The following is a 20,967-nucleotide window of genomic DNA, read 5'->3' as shown; positions in this document are numbered from 1 at the left end:
GCTTCCAGTGTGATAGAATAAATGAAACCTTTATAGGTAGTCTAGGAGCTCATTGGTGAATGTGAATGGAAATAGATTTTTATAAAGAAGTAAACTGCTCTTGCTTCATTAGTATTCATGGTATAACAAAAAAAACCCACAACACACCACCTCTTTCCCGAGTACATATATTCTCCTCTGGATTATTTTTTTCCATGAGACAAATGATGATGGTGCCAACAGCTGATGAAGATGAATAGGCTTATTTCTTATGTATTTAATTTTTTTTTTGTCAATTGCAAGTGACTTTGAAGGTTAGTTTTACTAAATTTCCATCCTGCTAGTTAAAGAGCCAGAAAAAAAATCTTTCTTAAAAGTCTACATAAGAACCAAAGTATTGGAGAGGTTTGAAAAAGGTGTGGTTATGGATGCCTTCACATGCACAGAGTATAAATACTTATTTCCATGAATTTTATTTCCATGGATTTCTTGACCCGTAAAAACGATTATTAAAATAATTAAGGGTGAAAATGCTGGCTATAGTGTCTAAAATATCAAAGTTCTTTTCAGTTTGCTGTGTAGGTAATTCCTGCTTTCATTGAGAAATTGAGGAAATATTCAGTGTGGCTAGTTTAATATCTTTATCTAGAGCGGAGCATAGTGCATAGCTAATGCTACTAATGGCTCTGCATATGATAATAAGAAAATGAATACAACCATAGAAAACTGAAGAACAAAAAGGTGCCAAAGAGGTGGCTTTATCCAAGGGAAGGTAAGAAAATAGTAGTACTTTGTCACAGTGTTAATAACTTCTGTTTAAACTTGATGGTTCCTAATGCTTAACTGAAAACTTTGTAGTCTTCTCTCTGACTTCTTAAAGTAGATAAACCAGTGAAAACAAAACAACCCTCTGAAGTCTTTGCGTAGTGTTAGGAAGATGTGATTTTTGCAACTGACTGTTCCCTGCCCTGCCAAGCAGTTTCTTTGTGGGGGTGCAGTGGGGGTCAGCTGCTGCTGCTCCTCAGTGTCTGTGGGCTTGCTGGAAAGGTCAGGACTGCTGTGTTGATGCCTGCTCTATAAAACCTGCCTTGTGCCTGAAATTGTGTGTGTGTTTGGGGTTTTAATTCTGCTCCAGGTTTCCAGCTCTTGTCCATTTGCCCTGGGCTGCAGGAGCCACCAGGTTTGTGGTTGGGTTGTGTCCTTGATTTCCCCCCGGACTAAATCAGGAGTGCTTCTGCCAGCTTTCTCTTGCTGGGTCCTGGCTACTCTCTGGGTCTTTTACAACAGGCAGATGTGGCAGCAGTGACGGCAGATTTCAACACGGTGAAATGCTTTTTCCTGACAAGATGGCCATCAGGACAGGGGCAGGAAGGGAGTATCCTTCCTGCTGCATAGCAGTGGCACACTCTGCTGCACATCTGGGCAGCTAAGGGTAGATTTGCTTTTTTTATCTTGGTCAGATCCCTTTTAAAAACTGTGGAAACAAAGGTTAAACATGAGCATGTTTCCTGATGCCAGGCTGTGCTTAGAGGAGCTGTACCATTGCAAAAAGTGGGACCAGAGCTGAGTGGGTTTGGCAGATGCCTGGGACACTGCTCTCTGTTTTCATGCCTTTTTTTTTTTTTTTTTTTTTTTTGTTAACTTCTCAAACAAACTTCTTCACAGAATCTACTGTGTTGGATCCGGTCCCTCTGTGTCCTTCCAAGTAGGACTGACCTGTTGAGCTGCTGCAGCCTCATCCTGACTAGCATTCTGTTTGTGATGCTTTGACTTCACTTTTTTTAGAGCACTGACAGTTTTTCCTAGTTTGGAAATGATGTTTTTTTTTTGTAAGAAGCAAAAGGCCTTAGCACATCATGTGCTTTCCTGAGAAAATACCTCTATAACTGTCAGAATAAAATAAAAAAGAGTTGATGTTACCTGTAAGTAAAGTGCCCTATGTGATCCCTTTTAACCATGGGTTGAATTATATTTTTTTACAACTGTGTTCTGGTTTCTGCTTTTGTTTTTAGGGCCTTATATAAGGTGTGCCAAATCTGTTATTTCTTAATCTTTTGGTGTTTTTTAAAGCTGGGTGTGTATTCAGGGAGACTGAGGGCAGGCTGAATTATTGGAGGCAGTGCCTTCAATACAAATACTGTTGCTTCCTTTGTTTCCTGGAAAGGGAGCAGTCTGTCTCTGAGTCTGTGTGTACAGATGCAGCTCACAGGAGGCTTTCAAGAACTGAAGGACTCTGTCATATTGTAACAAAACTGTTCCATCTTAACAAGGGTAAAGTAATAATTGGCTCAGACAGCAGTGTGCATGCATATTTATAGGCTACTTTTTGGCCTTGCAGAATACTGTGCTTCATTTTCTGTGCAGTCATGTGTAAATACGTTTCTGAAAAAGGATTGGATGCAACCTGATTATTTTTTAACATAGCCATAGCTGATACTCAGATTTGTCTTGAGTTGTATTTATTGGCTTTTAATTGACTAGGCATCAGATTTGTTTTTCAAGAAAAATGCAATGTTTTAAATGCGCATTTGCATTTCTAGAATGAGTGGGAGGTGGGTAGCAAGATAATATGGTTATGTCTCTGTTGATCCTTAACAGAATTCTTAAAATGTTTCTTTACTACTTAGGATATAATAGCTAAGATGCCATAGGAAGACATCATGACTTTTTTTGCTGCTGCTCTTTATGCAACATCATGTGTTCAACATAATAAACTGGACAATTTTGAATAGTGATTTTAGTTTTAAGTGTGTTTCTGCATATATGTGGGATGTAAAATCAGTAAATACAATGGTTAGAAGTGATGCTTTGTGAATTGCAGAGTTTTACTGTGGTTTCTTTTTACCTTGGTAAGGACATCTTTGCAGTGCCAGTTGCACGTTACATTAGTGTGTAAATCAAGTGTTGCTATATAAATGATAAGTAATTTTCCCTCTAAACAAGACCTTTTCTTTCTCTAATCCTTTTAAATCCACAGTGAGCCTAGGATCTTACTTTCTGTCCCTGCCATAGCTGACAGACTGGTGTCACTGTCCTAACAAGGAAACTGGAGGTCATAGGGGGAAGTGAGATAATCCAAGGCTTGAAGTCTAGACTAGAATGACAGATGCCACTAGGCTGTAGAACTAGTGAGGTCTTTTAGCCCAAACTGAACAAGACCTTTCCCATGGAGAGACAATGCTGAGTTTAAGATATGTGGGATAAATAGTGATCTTTCTTCTTGATCTATGGTGGTAGAAAAAATACCTGCTTGGTTTTGAAGAATTGCGGGGAAACGGGGCAAGAATTGGAATCTTTTCTTGTCCATTGAAATCCTTGTGGCCTGTTGAGTCTTCCTTTGTATCTTCTCTTAACCTTCATTATCCATGACTTCTTGGAAGTGGTGCTAGTTTTTGGAGAAGTTATTTGTGGTTCTTTGTTCTGCAGAGGTTGCTCCGAAAACTGTGAATATTCAGAATAGTTGCATAGTTCTGCAAACCTTACTCAGAACTAAGGTGGATTAATATTCCTTGTGGGTAAAGGGAATGTAGAGTATTTCAGCCATCAGCTGTTTAAAAGGAACTGTTGACAGTCTTGTTCCATTGATGTATTTGTACAGGTTTGTGGTGATTCACAGGCAGCCCTAGATTGGTCAGATTGTACTCACAAGCAGAATTCTTACGCAGCTGATGATGATGTGACCAAAAGCAGTGGATTCCTGTGTACTGCGGACATGAGTTACTGCAGGACTTCCATGGAAATTTGGTTGCACCTCTGCTTGTGATGGTCCTTAAGACAGACTTCTCTGGTATCTATACTATACCCCTGTAGCATTTCCTCTTCAAGTCTAATGTGATTCTACTGGGTTCTTGTCAAGCATCTGGAGTAACTAAATTGCACTGTTCTCTTAATTGATAAAAGTGTATTTTTAAATGAATTCTAAGATGCTTTTGAAAAGTATGATCCTATCTGTTAATAAGATTATATTCTGTGTTGCTCTCTATGTCAGTGCAGCTAATCAAAACTCGTGTATCTGTGCCAAATGTAATTAGACTTAGAGAGAGTATTTAAAAGATAAGAATATACCTCTCCCCTATGCCCAGCTGAAATAAGTTTGTATAGCTTGCATTAAAAAAAATAGTGCCTTAGTGGGCTATTGAGTTCCAGCAACTGTGCTTAAAGTGCTTGCAAAGAAGTAAGACAGAGAGGCAACATGCTGAGAGGAACCCAGTGTAAATACATGAAGAAGCAGACTGATTTATATCAAAGCAGACTACTAGGAGCATAAAGAGTTAATCATTGTTGAGCTAGAGGTGGGTCTTAGCATGCTTGCTTCTGGCATAGCTCATGTTTGAAGATGCAAGAGACAGAAGGGATTTGTAAGGTTTATGAAGCCATATTCCTGTTAAGCATTTAACTTTACAATGAGAATTTTTAGTGAATTAATCTCTCTTCAACATCAGCTAAGCTTCTATACGTTTACCTGCATAGGACTGGAGCCTGCTACTTTCTCACTTCTTTGAACATCTGTGATTTGGCATATTTCATGACCATGTACTTATTAAAGTAATTTTCTTTGGGAACTTTGGGTTAATAATGAAAAAAAACACCCTAAACAGTAAAACTACATTGGTATTTTCTGCCTTTGATACACTACATGTGAGAGTGCATCTCGTTTTTTGGATTGGTGCTTGTCTGGGGGAGATATAAAATGGGTGACAGTGCGCAGCCCTTCTATGAAACCTTAGGACTGAATATGCATACAGAGCGTGACCGGAGGTAGGAAGAAGTTGTGCTGCATTCAGGAGGAAGAAATGGAATTGCTTAATAGAACACCTTTGTTCATATTTTTAAGACTGAATATTTGACCAGAAATACTGCCTGTGGAGCAGTTGAGGGAGCGTGGGAGGGAAGTAGTTTGGACAGTGAAACCGTAGTGGGTGTTGAAAAAAAAGTGGAGCTGATCGGGCAAGTTCAGTTCTCATTTCAATTTAATTTTTTTTGGAAAAAGACACTCCATATTGCAACACATTTCAGCAGCCCAGAACAGCTTATTTTCCTTATCCTGGTTTATCAGTATGATTGTATTCTCTTAGCTTCATTTACCTGGTACCATGAATTTCTGAAATGCATTTTCTTTCTGACAGCCTCACTCCTCATTATGTACTTGGTCCAAATAAGACCTTGCATCCTGAACACTGATGCAAGGTCTTATTTTGAATCACTTGTCATGTCCTTAATTTTCATAAGGACGTGTGGGCTGATGTACTTGATGTGACTATTTGATGATATAATTATAAAGCAGAGAATTCATTCTAGTTTTAGAATAAATACATGATGGTAGATGGGTGGATTTAATGCTACTGAGGTTTTAAAAAATATTAGTATAATCCTTTCTGAGTAGGTGAGCTGTTAAAAGCCCATAGTACGGTATGGGAATAATTTTCTTCAGAGGAATGTATCTGATTCTATTCACACAGAAAATTAATAGCTTGAAAATACAGAAAAAAAAAAATTTGAGAACAAATTGATTCCTGTGTAACTGGAGGAGACTTTTGCTCAAAATTCCATCCCTGTTTCTACAGGATCTCTAAATCTATGTGTAGAAGTCTATGGTAAGGATATTTTGATATCTCTTCTGTGTAGTTTTTAAACCATTCTCCTCTAATAATACTCTCTGTTCCTTTTTGTAAGGTTCATAGGTATGAGGGGAGCAAGTAGTGTTTTGTGAAAGTCATTGACTCCTAAATTTTACAGTGCTTTTGTAGAAATTCATTGTATCTATGACATAAGCAGGCAGATTTTTTCATCAAATATGTGGAAAAATGTATTGGAAGAAGTAAATCTTGTAGAACAGTATGTTCGTCATAGGTTGGTGTTTGCTGTGTGTTTTTTGTCTTCAAAGTGCCTTTATTGAGAGGGTATTATTTAATGTTGGGGGTGGGAGGCTTTTAAATAAGTTAACTATCCATGCAGTGTGAATATTAACAGGCAGAGACTGATGGCAAGATGTACACTGATTAAAAATCCCTCTCTAAGCAGCCTGTATAAACTCTAAGGCCAGCTTAACCCCCTTGTACTTTAAATACAGGGAACTCAAATACATTTGTTTTCACAGTTTCAATTTTTCATTGTTCCCCTCTTTTTAGCTTAAAAAAACCTGCTCTCTGTTATCCCAGTGCTCCTGAGGTCACTAACATTTGTTTTCAAAGGGTGTTGAGAGAAGGGTATGACTGCAGCCTGAGTGCAGTAATAAGACAGTGAGCAGAGCATGAGACAGCCAGATACTCAAGAGGTAACATGAATGTGTCTGTTGGAAGCTTCCTGCAAGGATATAGCTATTGTATTCCCTGCAACTTGCAAGTGTGTCTGATAAAAAAGGGGAACCAGTCTAACCTTAGCTGTCCTGTTGTGTTTACATGCCATGCAACATCAGCACATGAACATATAGCTAGTAAGTATGAAGTAAATACCAATACAGTGATGCTTGTGGATGAGCAAAAGTGAGTGCTGAGCAGAAGCAGCTTAATTAAAATTATTTAAAATCTCTCTGGTAGAATTTCATCTGTCTTCTAGATAGCTGCTTTAATGTTGTCCTGTGGACAGCAGTGTCTAATCTTATAATCTGATAAGATGCACAGCCTGAACTTTCATGGTGTTCAGGTTTCCAGGAGGTCCTTTCAAATAAGTATTAACAAGTTGGAATAGGTCTTGCTATTAGTAATTTGTTTAAATTTAATGTAATTTTCTTACTGAATGGTTGTAGCATCCTTTTGACTGAATTAAGCAGTTTGTAGGATTTGAATATGTAACATGTTATACATCTTCAGAACCAGCTTTGTGTTCCAAGGAAGTAGGATCTAATGTTTTCTATTGGTTTCCTTGGACTTGAATGCTTGGCCTGTCAGGAAGGAAAGGCAGTTCCGTTGAGGGCAGAAAGCCTCATCTGCTACAAATGCTTTTGCTTGAAATGAGGTCTAAATGGGGGCTATAAACCCCTCTAGTTCTGGTACGTGTTACTGTCTAGAGGCTGGCACAGGAAGGGAGCTTGTGAGCCTGGATACTTTCTGCAGTTCATTTTCTCTCGTATTTCCCAGGCATCCAGAGTTGTTATGTCAAGGCTGTTACAGGGTATATCCTTGTCTACTCTTCCTGGTTTACAGCAATATCAGTTAGAATGTACAGACTCCTGTCAAATACACATTTTACATGTTCTCAGATTATTTTGGGCCTTTGGAAGCAAAAGTGAGTCTTTGGATAGCTTCCAGAAATGCTTTGTTGATATATGTGTAATTGTTTCTGTGAGGCAAGAGAAAATATGAAAATACTAAATCTTGTACTTCCGTGTTGTTTCTTTGTAGTCTTATACCTTGAAAATGTCTTTTGGTGTAATAAAGTCACTCAGCAAGAAGAGGGTATCTTTGTGAGAGAATGCAGGGCATTGCTATTAAGACTATGAGCTAATGGGGGCTAATATTTAAACTGTCATAGCTCTCAAACATCATATTTCTCTGCAGCTGGGATAGCCTCTTAATTTTGAGTTGAAGATCTCGGTGGTACTGTGCTGGTCTGGACTATAGTGCTGTCTTAAAATTTCTTCTGAAACCCAGAAAGGGAAAAGGGAGCACAGCCTTAATTGGAAATAATGACTTAAAATCAGACTGCGTGTTGAGTAATGCACAAGTCTATTCATTGTGGGAGTGACTTGAACAATCATAAAGTTTGACTATCTCATTAAAAGGGGAAAAGATGAGAGAGTGGAAGATGCAAAATTCTGTTATGTTGGCTTAAGTGCTAATGTGTAGCATTTCCTTCTGTGGTTTAAATCTTGATGCAACTTACCTCAGGAAAAAAGAAATTTTAAATGTGGCTGGTTACCTTGAAGTGTGAACCTGTTTCAAGGAAGAGCATGAATTTTTGCTGGGGACTCACCTAAAGCCTTGATGGGATTATGTCATCTTCAGATGTGTGGACTAATTTGGAGTCTAGAAGTCTAAAAAATCTCTGGGATCCATCAGTCAGTAAGCAGCTTGAGTATTTGCTTTCAGACTTACATGAAAGACTCTCAAAATGGTGGTTTTTTTAGAAGTTAGCTGTTGTCAGTTGCTTCCTTCTTAAAAGAGTAATTTGTATTTAATTTTTAAATTCATCTTGTGAGGTTTCTTAGAAGTTGTAAATACAAATATTTGTGACATGCCTGTGTTTGTGGAGGATGAATAGTTACAATGGTCAAGTAAATATTCTTTGTGACCCCAAAACCACTTAATTTAGGAAATAGCTAAAGGCATGTGCTGTGAGTTAATCAAATACTTCAGTGTCTGTTGTGAACATGAATGAGTCTTAGTATACTGAAGAAGCAGATTAAGAAATCAGTTGCATTTCTTGAGGAGTGTATGTACATTTCCAATGTGCTGCAGATTTGATTAAAGAAACCTTTAAAACAAACCTCAGAACAATAACTAACCTGAAATATGAAGTACATAGGGAACTAAACATGGGATTCAAAATGCTTTGTAGGGAAGACAATACATTGCTGTGGGATTAACTGTAAGCAAAAATGGGCTTTGCTGTGCAGCTTCGTCAGTGTTTCTTGTGACCTTGACTCATTCCTTTCAGGGGACAAAAAGGATGAAAGAGCCAAGTATGCAGGTGATACACAGATTCTCTGGCTGATAAGTCTCAGTACATGAACTGTAAAAATATAACACTAAGACATGCTTGGCTTCCTAAAAAATTGTAGTGAGAATTAAGGTTTAAATGTTACAGAAAAAAAATTTGTGTGGTTTTTCAAAATGATGACACCATGCCACTGCTCCACTTAGGGGAGAAGGGTGGTTGTAAACTTTATATACTTTGTATTCTTGCATATCCTGCTTTTTCGTACTTTCTTGGTATTTGCTCATATGCATTTGTCTTGTTTTAGTGGATGTAATCAAATGGTGAGACATTAGATGCATTGTCAAGACCAGGCAGCTAAAATGTTTTGTGGCTATGATGACAGGAACCCAGTCTGAAGAATGAGGATCTGTATTTCCGTTTAACTTCAAAGTCAGTGTAAATGAATGTGCCTTTTATAAACAGGATAATTTAATTTTTTTTCTCACTGGCGTTGATAAATCTTTTTGTTATTATTTCCCTGGACTGGGCAGTGGTTTACAGTTTGTTGGTGGTGCAGTGCCATCTAGTGACTGCTGACATGGGCGGGGGGAAAACTTGTCAAAGAAAAACCTGTGAAGAGCCAGTCGGTGTCACAGAGGGAACCTCTGTGCGCAGTGCTCTTTGCGTGAGAGTGGTTGAAGGTGGAGTTAACTGTTCAAGAGAAGGATGGCTTTCTTACACAGCCAGACACAAATCTGACACTTGAAAAAGTTTTCTTTTCAGTTAGCAAATTATTTACCTTAAGATCTTGGGATCTTTTTTTCCCAAATGATGTCATAATCTTTTGTTGAAGGTAACGTACATTTTACTTTCAATGAAGATAAGCATTTAAACAGTATAGGTATGTATTTTTTTCTGTTTCTTTGCAGCTTGATCACATATTGTCACCTCCACCTATGCCTTTCCGAAAATCCAGCAGTCCTGAAGTGTCTTCTGGCCTTGGAAAGTCTCCTAAATTTAAGAGACAGTTGAGTGAAGATGGGAGACAGCTCAGGAGAGGAAGCCTTGGAGGAGCTCTGACTGGTGAGTTTGGGGTATGTGTAGTGTCACTTAGGTTTGCACAAGTAGCTGGTGGCACCTTGACACTTGGTGTTTGCATTGTGGCTGAAATCTTTGGGGGATGTGAGAGCTCCCCCTGGAGTTTCCATAAGTCTCTTCCATGTGGCTTCCCTGGCTGCTAGTGAGATCAGTCATGTTTGACATTCTGCCTCTAGGGCTACTGATATGTGGCCAAGCACAGCCTGAAAATTACCCCTGTCTTGATATTTGCATGACTGTGGCATTTATCTTGCTGATTCATGTGCATCCATCCATGGGATCACCTATATATTTTGCTTCCTGTAGGAGTTGAAGTGCATGGATGGTGCCTTTAGACTTGATTTCATTTAAGAAGATACAATTTGGCATAATTTATGTGATAGAATACTCATAGAGGAGGAACAGCATTATCAGCTAGACACAAGCTGTGGACCGCAGCTTCTCCTCCATGGAGCCATGAAGAGGTAGCAGGATGCTTAAGGAGGGCTTAGGTCCTCCCTGCCCTGGTGGCATCTTCTAGGTACTAGGTTCTGGTATTGTAGCTGTGACTGGTACCTCTGTGGCAGTGATGGTCAATGAAGAGTGATTGCTTTTGATTATGGAGCAAATAAAATAGAAAAAAATAGGGACTTTGTGTATTTAAAAAAAATTAAATTCACTGGAATTTGAATCAAATATGTTACTAAAGTGCATAATGAGTAATAGAGGAATTTGTTGTACTCAGTGAGAGGGTCAATAGATTTCAGCAAATTTACTGGAAGATAGAGTTTTCACAGAATAACAGAACATGCTGAGTTGGAAGGGACCCACAAGGATCTTAAAGTCCAGCTTCTGGTCCTGCACAGCACCATTTCCAGGAGTCACACCATGTGCCTGAGAGCATCATCCAAACACATCTTGAACTGTATCAAGATTGGTGCTGTGATCACTTCTCTGGGGAGCCTGTTCCAGTGCCTGACCTCCCCTTGGTGAAAAACCTTTTCCTGATACCCAACCTAAACCTCCCCTGTTTTGGCTTCAGGCCATTCCCTCAGGTCCTGTCACTGCTCACCGGAGATGAGAGATCAGTGCCTGCCCTTCCTCTTCCCCTCATGAGGAAGTTGTTTTATCTGTCCAAGTGATGTTGATTGATATTGGAGTCAAGTACATGAAATTTAGGTTAGAAGAAGTTGAAATGGTGTTTACTTGAGAAAGTAAGCACCACTTCTGTCTCTAAATTCTGTGAATTGTTCAGAGTTGTTATCACCTGGGGATGAAAAATGATTCCACAGTGGATAGAGCTGACTCTTTTGCAGTACATGTCTGAAAAGTACTTTTAGAGTATTTGCTTTTCTCACTTCTCTCCTACCTCTTTCCTGTGAAGAAGCTCCAAGAAGTTATAACAATACCTCTCTTTGTATTCACCACCTTAAAATCACCTATGTGGCTTCTGGTAAGTGACAAATAATTTTGTCTTAAGGAACCTAAAGAATTAAAAAAATTAAACTGTCTCACACTTTACATGAAGAAAAAACATATGCTACTACAGGAATTTCTTGTATCCTATCATCCCATAATTGTTGCTCTGATTATTAGTGTCACTAGGGTAAGATCTGTTATTTCCCTTGCAACTTTATCATGAATTATGAAGCTTTCAGAAACAGTGTAAAAGTATTTGTGATCCATATGGGCTTTCATGAAAAATAAGTGACCTGCAGCAGACAAGTGTCAATTTTGGTATCCGTTTCATTAAGCTCTCTGGCAGCTCTGGGGTGTTACAGCTTTGAAAGCTTGGAGTGTAAACCAAACTACTCTTTTAGTGAGACTAGGAACTGCCAGCACAGTTATTTTTTTAACAGGAGCTGGTGTGGTTCTTTAATTGTGTTTTTGTCTAATTTTAAAGTGGAGTGGTGGTCTTTAAAAACTGATCTTTGCCATATAAGCCGTTCAGATAAAGAGGAAGAAGACAGCCTAATCAAAAAACAAACATAGCAATTGTGCTCAGCTGCCATAGTCTCTAGTCTTTATCTCTATGCTTGAATTATTGCTTGAGGCCTTTGTAAAGGGAAATGGATATGCTTTTTGTCTGCATGCAATCTGTTGTTTCATGTCAGGATTTGGGAATATAGTGTGCAATGATGTTAAACTGCTTTATTACCAATGCACTTTAAATGAACCTGAATACCCTAGGGCTTTGGTATCTTAAAATAATTTAAATATCTTAACAGCTTTCATGATACTGATTAAGTTAATCAAACTCATTCTGATGACATAAAGTTCTTTATATTCTTTAGGGATTTTTAAAAAACTGTTTTAAAGGAACCACTGCAGTTAGAGAACTAATTCCTAGAGTTGTTTCAAATGTTCAGTAATCTGAAGTTAATACAGTGTTGCTTTGGTCATGTATTTATGTCTGTTTTTTAACATACTAAAGTTTTGGGGTTTTTTTAAAGATTTCTTTAATGTTTAAGAGTGGTTTGCCACTGTGGTTTGACTGACATGTGCTTGGTAAGGAATAACTTCTATGCTCACACATTTCCTCCCAAATTTCTATTTAAGTCTTAATGTTTTTGAAAAAATATTCCTGCTCCATAAAGGTGGAAAAAATATTTGGAAGCCTGTAATCTGACAAAGTGCTTGATATTTAACATCACTGTTATTGGTTACTGTATCCCTTTATTCTTTCTTCTCTTTTGTTACTTTTAATATGCCTTTAAGTGCTAGTTTAACAGTGGGTATTAGTTAATTGGAAAATAGTTCCGAAAAATATCTTTGAAATTATTTTCAGTTCAGTCTCTGCCTCTGTAGTTAAAAAATGTGCAACTCCTAAAATACAGTAGGTGGGAGTAAGTGAAGCAAGAGACAAGACTCCTACCTTGCAAATTTGCAGAATATTCTTGTGCTGATGCATGTTTCTCACTGTAGATCTTAGGAAGGTGAATTGCACTTTATAGTTTACTCTCCCTTTCCTTTGGCTGTTAAAAACAGTATTATTGAGCCATAGAACAAAAGCAGCATTAACAATGAAAACAAACAAAACAAAATTTATTTGTTCATATAAAACAAAATAGTTCAATTCCTGTAGGGCTGAATACTAATAGAGGTAAATATATAGGGATTTTACCTCTGGGAATAGATCCCAAATAAATGAACTTTGTAGGAGGGAATAATGTTATGCGCAACATGCAAGAAGAAAAAAAATCTATATTGTTGCAGTATATTGAATGAGACTTGCAAAACCTGAAAGATTACAGTTTCTGGGAAGCTGCTATACTGAATTGGCTGAAGTAAATTACAAAACTCTTTATATATGAATACGAGAAAAATTGAGAATGATGTACTGGGTCACCAGTACATCATAATGTACTGATCATGATGATCAGGGAGAAGAGGGCTGGAAATCTGTGGAGGTAGGATAGAGCCTGAAATTATTTTTGACACAGCTTCAGGGAAGCTAGAGCCAAAATTGTTTCCCTGAGTTGTACAGTTTTTAGCAATCCAGTAACCACATGTTTTCAGTGACAAGCAAAGAATGTTTTTCAAAGTAGAAGAAAAATGAAATCAATGTTTTTGAGAATAAATCTACTATTGCATTCTGTAGAAAGTTGCTACGTAGCCACAAATTAATGTTTGTCCAATAAAGGAAATGAGCAGTGGTTCCTGCAGACACCATGCTACCATATTTTGGAAAAACCCCTTCAATATAATTGTTGCAACAGTATTGCTTTCCTTAATCTTCATTGCCAAAGAGGAAGACTTCTGGAAAAATGGAGACTAAGCTTGGAATGAAAATAGAGTGTGGCCTGCTATTAGTCTAGCAGATCTCCCTTAGTAGTTCTTGTTGTGAAGTGCTAACAGTTTTATTTAATAGAAACACAAGATGAAAAATAGTATTTCATAACTGTGGTTACTAAACATAAGCATTAATGAGATAAAACAATCTCAGAGTAAAAGAACTTGAATGTAATTTATGACTAATTCATCTTTTAATTTGAAAAGTCATATTTCCAACAGGTTATAAAGTTTTGGATAACATGGTCACTTTACATTATAATCAGTATTTGCCTTTTCCTCTTCTGCTGTGTCCTGACTTCTGTCCTGCTTCAGATTCCCCCTTCCCTGCATGAACACGTGCCCATAACCGTGCTTGCCACACCCCTTGTCTGGGAAGTAAACTGTGTCTTTAAAAGTTTTGCTTGTTTCACAGAAAGTGTTAAACACAATCCTTGCACAGGTTGTTGAACTGCAGGATAAGCCCTGTCAGGAAGCTGAGCTGCAGCTGCTTGTTTCACAGCCCTAGGTCAGATAGAGAGGGAAAAGAGGATTGTCTCAGAGGGATACTGGTGCCCTCTGGATGCAGGGGCATTGGCGGTGTGCTGGACAGGGAAGGTAAGTGGTTGAGAGGAAAGTACAGTAGGTGAGATCAGCTCTGTTATTCTTGGGACAATAGACATGTTTAATACACATGTATTTAAATGCCTCTTGCTGTAGCCTTAGATTGCTTTCTTAAGGATTTCTAATGTACACAGACTGGGACTTTAAAACTTGTTTTGATTCAGGAGAAAAGACGTTTAATTAAAAAGCTGCTTTTCTGTGGTGGGTGGTTGTCTTGATCTCCACAAACTTCAAAGGGCTGTCTATAGTCAGAGGGTTTTTGGCTTAAATTGTCTACAGATTTTAGTTTATTGTGTTCAGAGATGCTTAAAAAGAAGCCACAGCAGAAGGTAATGTGAAAGGATTGGAAATTAAATGAACTTTTACCGTGGAGAGGGTTAACCTAATCTCTTGGACAAGCAAAACAAATTGCCCTGACTTTCATGGCCTGCTGCTGCTCCTCACTTTGCCCCAAGATGGGCAGTACAGTCCTGGGTTCTCAGTTGCTGTGCAGCATTTGGAGATTGCTAACTCCCTTTCTACTTCTGAAAGATATGAGAACGTATTTCTGGGAAGTTATAATATTTTGGAGAGTAGTGCAGCTAACTAACTCAGTTGTTTCATACCATACTGATAAGCTCTGCTGTTATATATAAAGAAAAAAATACATTTTAGCTACCCATAGTTTGAACTTTTTATCTCACCTACTGTTATCTCATGAATAACTACTTGGAAAAGACTTCCTGGTGGGCTAATTGTGTCTAACTGTGGTAGGGCTGTTATCTACTAGGCTTGTATTGATCTTACACAAGTACTGGTAGCATAATACATACTAATTTCATTTTATAGAATCTTTAATCCAAGGATCCTAAAGCACTCTACGTTAGTAAAATTATTTTGTGTTCTTCTGATCATGTATTGTCTACAGATCATGAAGAGCTAAAACAAAGAAAATCCTTGTGATTTATGTATTTTTTCTTTAATGTTCTTGCTTTGATCAGCTTTCCACCTCTGAGTCATCAGTCATCCAAATACACTCAGCAATTGTTGTTATTCTCGTATAATTAATCTGTGGTTGATTTGAAATGAATTTGGGAATTCTCAGTCTGTTTTTTGCTTCAGAGATTCATCATTCTGCTAACATTAATTAGCAGAAAGATCAACAGCTTTATGGACCATGAAAATCAAGCTGTTCTCTTACCCATAGGTTGGCATGTGCTGGCAGGACTTGGAAGAGGAGGTTTTCCCTGTTCGTAGAGAGGAGCAATTGGCAGTAGCAGAATTTTCACAAACATTGGGCTGTATAAATTATCATTAATATTGTTGAAAATGGAGATTAGCTCATGAAGTCTTACAGTGTCAGCTATTTGGTACAACTTGGTGAATGGGGAAAACTGAACTTGTACAATCATGGGACTTGTACCTTGAAACATCTTTGGAAGTGAGACCTTCCCATAATATACTAGTGTTTGTCATAGTGATGATATGATTAGTTTACTGGCAACATTTAAAAATAGGGTTATTTCTATTAGTGATGGCCTTTTGGTGTAGATACAAGGAAGTGTTCTATATTTACTGTGTACATAATCAAAATTTCTTCCTGTTACAGAAGAAATCGTACATATTTACCCCAGGAATATGTGAATACAATACATGATTACACCACTCCATGGAGAGCCCTATGATTTCATAGCTGTCTCTGGGGGATACAGCTTGGTGGACTCTGTTGGCCTGTTCCCAGCCCCAGAAGCTGGGGTGCTGTAGAATGTAAGGGGTAAGAATGACTGCCAGTGCCAAAGCTCTGTCAGATGTGCCTTAATTAGGAAATTTTACTTTCTGCATTTTCTTCCCTTCTTCTATCAGAGCAGAAGTATTTCAAAATGGCTTTCATTGTGACACATGTCAGGACTGGATGTATGTTGTTTAGAAAGCCTTTCCAGCTGCAGCTGCCTGAGTGCTCTCCCCAACAGCAGCAGAGGAAGAGTAGCAGCCCAAGATGGGGGCTAACACCATTGGGCTCTGGGCTACAGAAGGGGGAAGGTTCAGCAGCCACGTGTGCATGACACAAGCACAACATGCTTCATTCATTGATTCTGCCTACCCAGAGCATATCTGGCAGTCTTTTCAATTGCCTTCCTCAAAGGTTTCCTTAAAGCACCATGCCACGTGTTAAACTTATTCCAGAATTAGTAGACAGAGAGAGAGGCAATCTATTCTGTAATTACATGGCAGAGGAAATGCAATGTGGAGGGTTTTTTGTTTGGTTTTTTTTATGCATTCAGTACAAAGCTGTCTTCTCCAGATGAAGTAAATATATTCTCCTATGAAATAGGCATTTTTAGATGGTTCTTGGTGTGCTGGTGTTTGAGATGACATTAGGTTACATTTGTCATTGTCAGTTACCTTCACCATTTAAGGCTTCAGTCAGCCGGCATAGTAGAGTTGATTTTTACTTCCCTGTGTGCCTAGCAAGATAATTTCCATATTCTTTGACGTGTCTGGAGTCTGCACCATGTAATAGAATGAGATGAGAACAGAAGATATTGTATTCCTGTCTCATTATTTTGCCTTTAACTCCTTGATTGCTGCTTAATCGTGCTTGTATCATCAGAACATGAGAAGTTGATTGTTGTTGAGATCAAAGCAAACTGTAGCAAGAGAGTGCCTAATTAGCAGATATGTTTGCAAGCTGCCAGTTTTGAAGGAGGGAGAAATAGAGTTTAACCCTCTTTGGGACACTTATAAAAGCAGCTTGAAAATTGTTAAGAGTCATTTGTCATAGTAGAAAAACAAAAAGAGGGGAAAATTAATATTCATGTTAAATTTCTGGGGTTTGAGTATAGCTCCTTAAGAAGTACCCTAAGAGCTTTTGAATTAGCTGGTTCAAGTATGCTTAGCAGTGAAACTGTAAAAGCACAGATGAAAAGTCCAGTCCACTTGCCTGGACTTAGCTATATGCTTGTAGTTAATCAGCTGGTTAACTAATTTTGAGGTTTGTGAGGCTGCAGTCCTGTTGAGGTTTGTGAGGTTGCTAGTACTTGAGCTCATAAGTGCAAAACTGACTGCAGCATATTTATAAATAAACTATAACTGCACATCAAGTACACATGATCTATACTCCTGGAGGCTTAAGTCTTCCTTGTTTTTTCCCTGTGGTCCCTCTCTAGTGGATGTTGTAAAGGGAATGATTTGACCGCATACTTGCTTTCTCCAAGTCGGTTGCTTTAGCATAAATTGAATGTACAGATAAATATTTGAGAAGAGGGAAAAACCACTTCCTGTACTTAATCCTTAGAATGAAGGTTGACAACTTGAGTGGAAAAATTTACAGATGTTTTCCAGTGAAAATAGGAGCAGGATTTTCTATTGGGAAACTCTACCTTTTGAAAAATTACTATAAGCATGCAGGGGTTTAATTATGGGGCATAACAACATATACATGAGACAAAAGAAGGGGTCACAGTGGGTACTGTAGAGAAAATAGCATATTAACACATAATTTCATGTTTGTCTTAATGTCAGTTATGGTTTGCTGGGTATGTTCTTCAGAGTGCAATGGGAGATGTTTATTTTGTACCATAAATTCTGTCGGCAAAACCCCAAATGTTGAGCAGGTGGAGAGTTGTGAGCCAAGAGTACTGGCCACTGATTAAAGTAGTTGTTCACATAATGTTTGAATCGAACAATAGAGATTTTTTGAGGTCCTTTGTGTTCTAGGCACAGTTTTGTTGTAAGTCTGCTAGTATCAGTTGTCTCTGACCTCCTGGTGTACAGGATTCTAGTTTTTGCAAAATAGACTATATGTTGAAAGGATCTCTGTCACATTATCACTTGAATGTAGTTTAGTGTGCTTTTTGTAGAATCATGTGTGCAGTGTGAATCTTACCTGTGTGTTTTTTCTATGTTATCAAAGTTACAGAACTTGATCTTGAAACTTTTCTAAAGCAGGTGTAAGCTGTAAAAAGGGATGAAAGGGATGCAATAATACCTGTATATTATGTTTGTGTTATAGAATAGACTGGCAGTTTATAAGTTTTGGAACTGCATGTTAGAATTATGGGAAAAGGACCTATTTATTGTTAAGATAAAGAAAAGGAGCTTGTCTCTGAGCTCATTGATAAATATTACCAACTAATTATTTTGCTGAGTTGTATTTCAGTAGAGCTGTGAGGTAAGGAAGTAGTGTCATGAATTACGACTTCAGTCTGTAGGGTGTTTTATCATGTAGTTATTGTTGTCATTGGTTGGCTAACAGTGCTATTGAGTTAGGTATGTTTGGTATGGAAAACTTAAAAACCCTACCAAACAAACCAAACTGAAAACCACAAACCTATTCTTATCTTCCAATTCTGATTAGAGTTAGGGAGGTTTGCCAGTGGTCTCAAATGCATTTCAAATATTATATTGCTGTCACAGTACTTCAATAATAAATTGCAAATAGTCAATATAACTTCTGTGAGTATCTGTTAGCAAGGGAACTCTGAGTAATTTCCTGATGAGCAAAATTTTGTACTGTCTTTTAAATGACTTTCAGTGAAAGAATTTTGTTCCAAGAATGAACCATTATTTCTGGGATGTGATGACTTATTCCTGGTAATTGATTTATAGACAAGCTTGATTCTGCATGCCTTTGTAGTTAATGGAGGCTTCATTTTATATATATATATATATATATATATATATATATATATATTTGGATACAGATCTAAACAGATCTAAACCTTCATCCTACTAGTTTGTTGTTCAAAACTTGATATGTCCTTTTCCAGTTCCAATTCTGCCAATATTGGTGAAATTTTAAGGTAGGTCTACTGCAGTTTTTTGTGAGTGTTTTTAAGCTCATAATCTCACCCCAAATTTTTGCCTTTGGTGGGCCACATTTATTTTTCATGCATTGTCAGCCAGAATCATAGAACCGTATGATATCCTGAGTTGGAACGGACCCACAAGGATCAATGAACCAGCGCCTGGCCCTGCTCAGGACAGCCCAAAGAATCATACCATGTGCCTGAGGGTGCCCAAAGAATCATACCATGTGCCACTGCTTCATCTAATTTTAGAAAGTGAAACAAATATAGATAATTTTAGGAGATTTATAGTACATCAGAAAGTTAAAGAACTATAGTGATTGTAATAGGATTTTTTATGAAGGCTTCTTCTACAGTAACAAAAGAATTTGTAATTGAGTCAGTTGTAATTATGGGCTTACCTGAATAATGTTATGGGGACGAAAGGGTTGAAAAGAAAATTTCACCTCCTGCATCAGACTGGGAAGGTGGCGTTGTTCATTGACTTCAGCCATGTGTAGCTGAGTAATATGCAAAACATGCTCCTTTAAGTTCTGGGCAATAAATAAGACTATTAAAACAGTTTTTTTGTTTTTTTTTTTCTTGTTAGTGATTTGAAATTTAAGTAAAATTTGCTGATGCAGCTACAATAGAATAAGGCAAAATTCTGAAAAGTTTCCTAGTGATGACTTCAAATCCATCCACCCTTTTCTGGTTAACAGCTAATGGGAATGATGGGCTTTAATTCCACCCAGATGTGAAACTAGATCCTAAAATTTGCAGTGTTCCCATCATTTTCTACAGCTGGGATATCTACAGGAGTTCAATTTCAGGCAGTAAAGCTAAGTGTCCTAACTTGAACCTTGAAAGTGTAGCTCTGCCTTTCACCTGGCAGGTGTCTGAACCTGGCGTGGGGCTTCACTTATTTGTGGTGGAAAAAGTGGTGGTGTGTTGCTGCCAGCTTTGCTCTTCCCTTCCTGCTCCTCAGGCAGTTTGTGAGTGGCAGTGGTGTTATCAAAACTTGGTAAAATACAAAAGTTATTAACACCCATGTAGCATTAAGAAGCAAGCATTCTTTGTTCGTCCAGATGCACCGGGGAATAACTTTTCCCAAAGCCATGCATTCTGAGTACAGGGATGTTCCTGTTTGTCCCAGAATATGATAATTTCCCTGAAATCACTAACATGTTTTCCTTACCCTTTACACACATGTTCTTCTGTCCTGGGGGTCTCTCTGGTGGTCCCTGGTGGTTGTAGATCCCAATGTTCCAATTGACCTGTTTGAGTTGGCAGGGCACAGGGGCTGGTGAAATTGCAGTTCTCCTTCTTACGCAGTGGATGTTGTGCAGTTCTGTAGGCCAGTAGTTTTTGGAGAAAAAGCATTGTGTTAGCTCACCAGGTGTAGACAATTTATCATGTGGTAACAGTGGCTGCTTTGGATATGTTGGGACTGCTGTTGCTTCTGTGGAGACCTGGTGGCAGGTGGTGGCTTCAGTCTTTTTTCTGTTCACATCAAGACTTGTCGATGAACCCAGGTTTTTTTTTTTTTTTTTTTTTTTTTTTTTTTTTTTTTTTGAAAATATGCCAGGGGTAAGAAGAGGGAGCAGTACCCATCTGTGTTTCTTTTCAGAACATTTTTATGATCGAGAGCACTCTGCAGTAAAGTCCAGTTTCCTACTGTGGCTGGCTTGTTGCTGTTGCTCTGAGGTAGCTCATGCTCCTAATGCTCCCCAAAAAGAAGTGTGAAGTGAGCAACCAACTTAAAACTGTGCTTGGCAAGTCTGACTTGTTCAGAGCATAGATTCTTTAGATAAGATCAGTTACATTTTAAAGTAAACCAGTGAGGGAGAAGTATCTAGCTTTCTGTATTTTTTTTAATATTCTGCACTTATATAATAAATACCTATAGTGGATTTAACAAGATAAATAATTGAAGTAAGTATTTCTTGGCCCTTGCCTTAATGATGTCCAGATGGCAAGAGGACATTTTGAAGACTGCTATTTCACAGCAGCTAACACAAACACATTGATGCTAGCTTCTGGTAAGTCTGTGGTGCACTGTAATCATATGCACAGCTTTGCTTTGGACTAATTGTGTTGGTAGCTGCTGTCAGCCCAAATTCAGATTCTTACATTTTTTGCAAAGTACATGCCTGTATTCTGTTTGCAGTAG

At 38.1% G+C, this 20,967-nt stretch overlaps 1 protein-coding gene across 4 annotated transcripts in view; it reads left to right on the top strand.

Annotated features, from left to right (window-relative positions):
• MAST4 (microtubule associated serine/threonine kinase family member 4) overlaps positions 1–20,967 on the top strand; it is a 281,672-nt gene that overhangs the window by 53,443 nt on the left and 207,262 nt on the right. For all 4 annotated transcript variants that reach the window (XM_059836511.1, XM_059836509.1, XM_059836508.1 and 1 more), the window contains exon 2: positions 9,486–9,639. In XM_059836511.1, the coding sequence (XP_059692494.1) occupies positions 9,486–9,639 (154 nt within the window). The remainder of the gene's footprint in view (positions 1–9,485; positions 9,640–20,967) is intronic.

Source organism: Haemorhous mexicanus, chromosome Z (genome assembly GCF_027477595.1).
Source record: "Haemorhous mexicanus isolate bHaeMex1 chromosome Z, bHaeMex1.pri, whole genome shotgun sequence".
NCBI lineage: Eukaryota > Metazoa > Chordata > Aves > Passeriformes > Fringillidae > Haemorhous > Haemorhous mexicanus.
The sequence above is the reverse complement of the archived record's forward strand: the minus strand, read 5'-3'. Positions and strand labels throughout refer to the sequence as shown.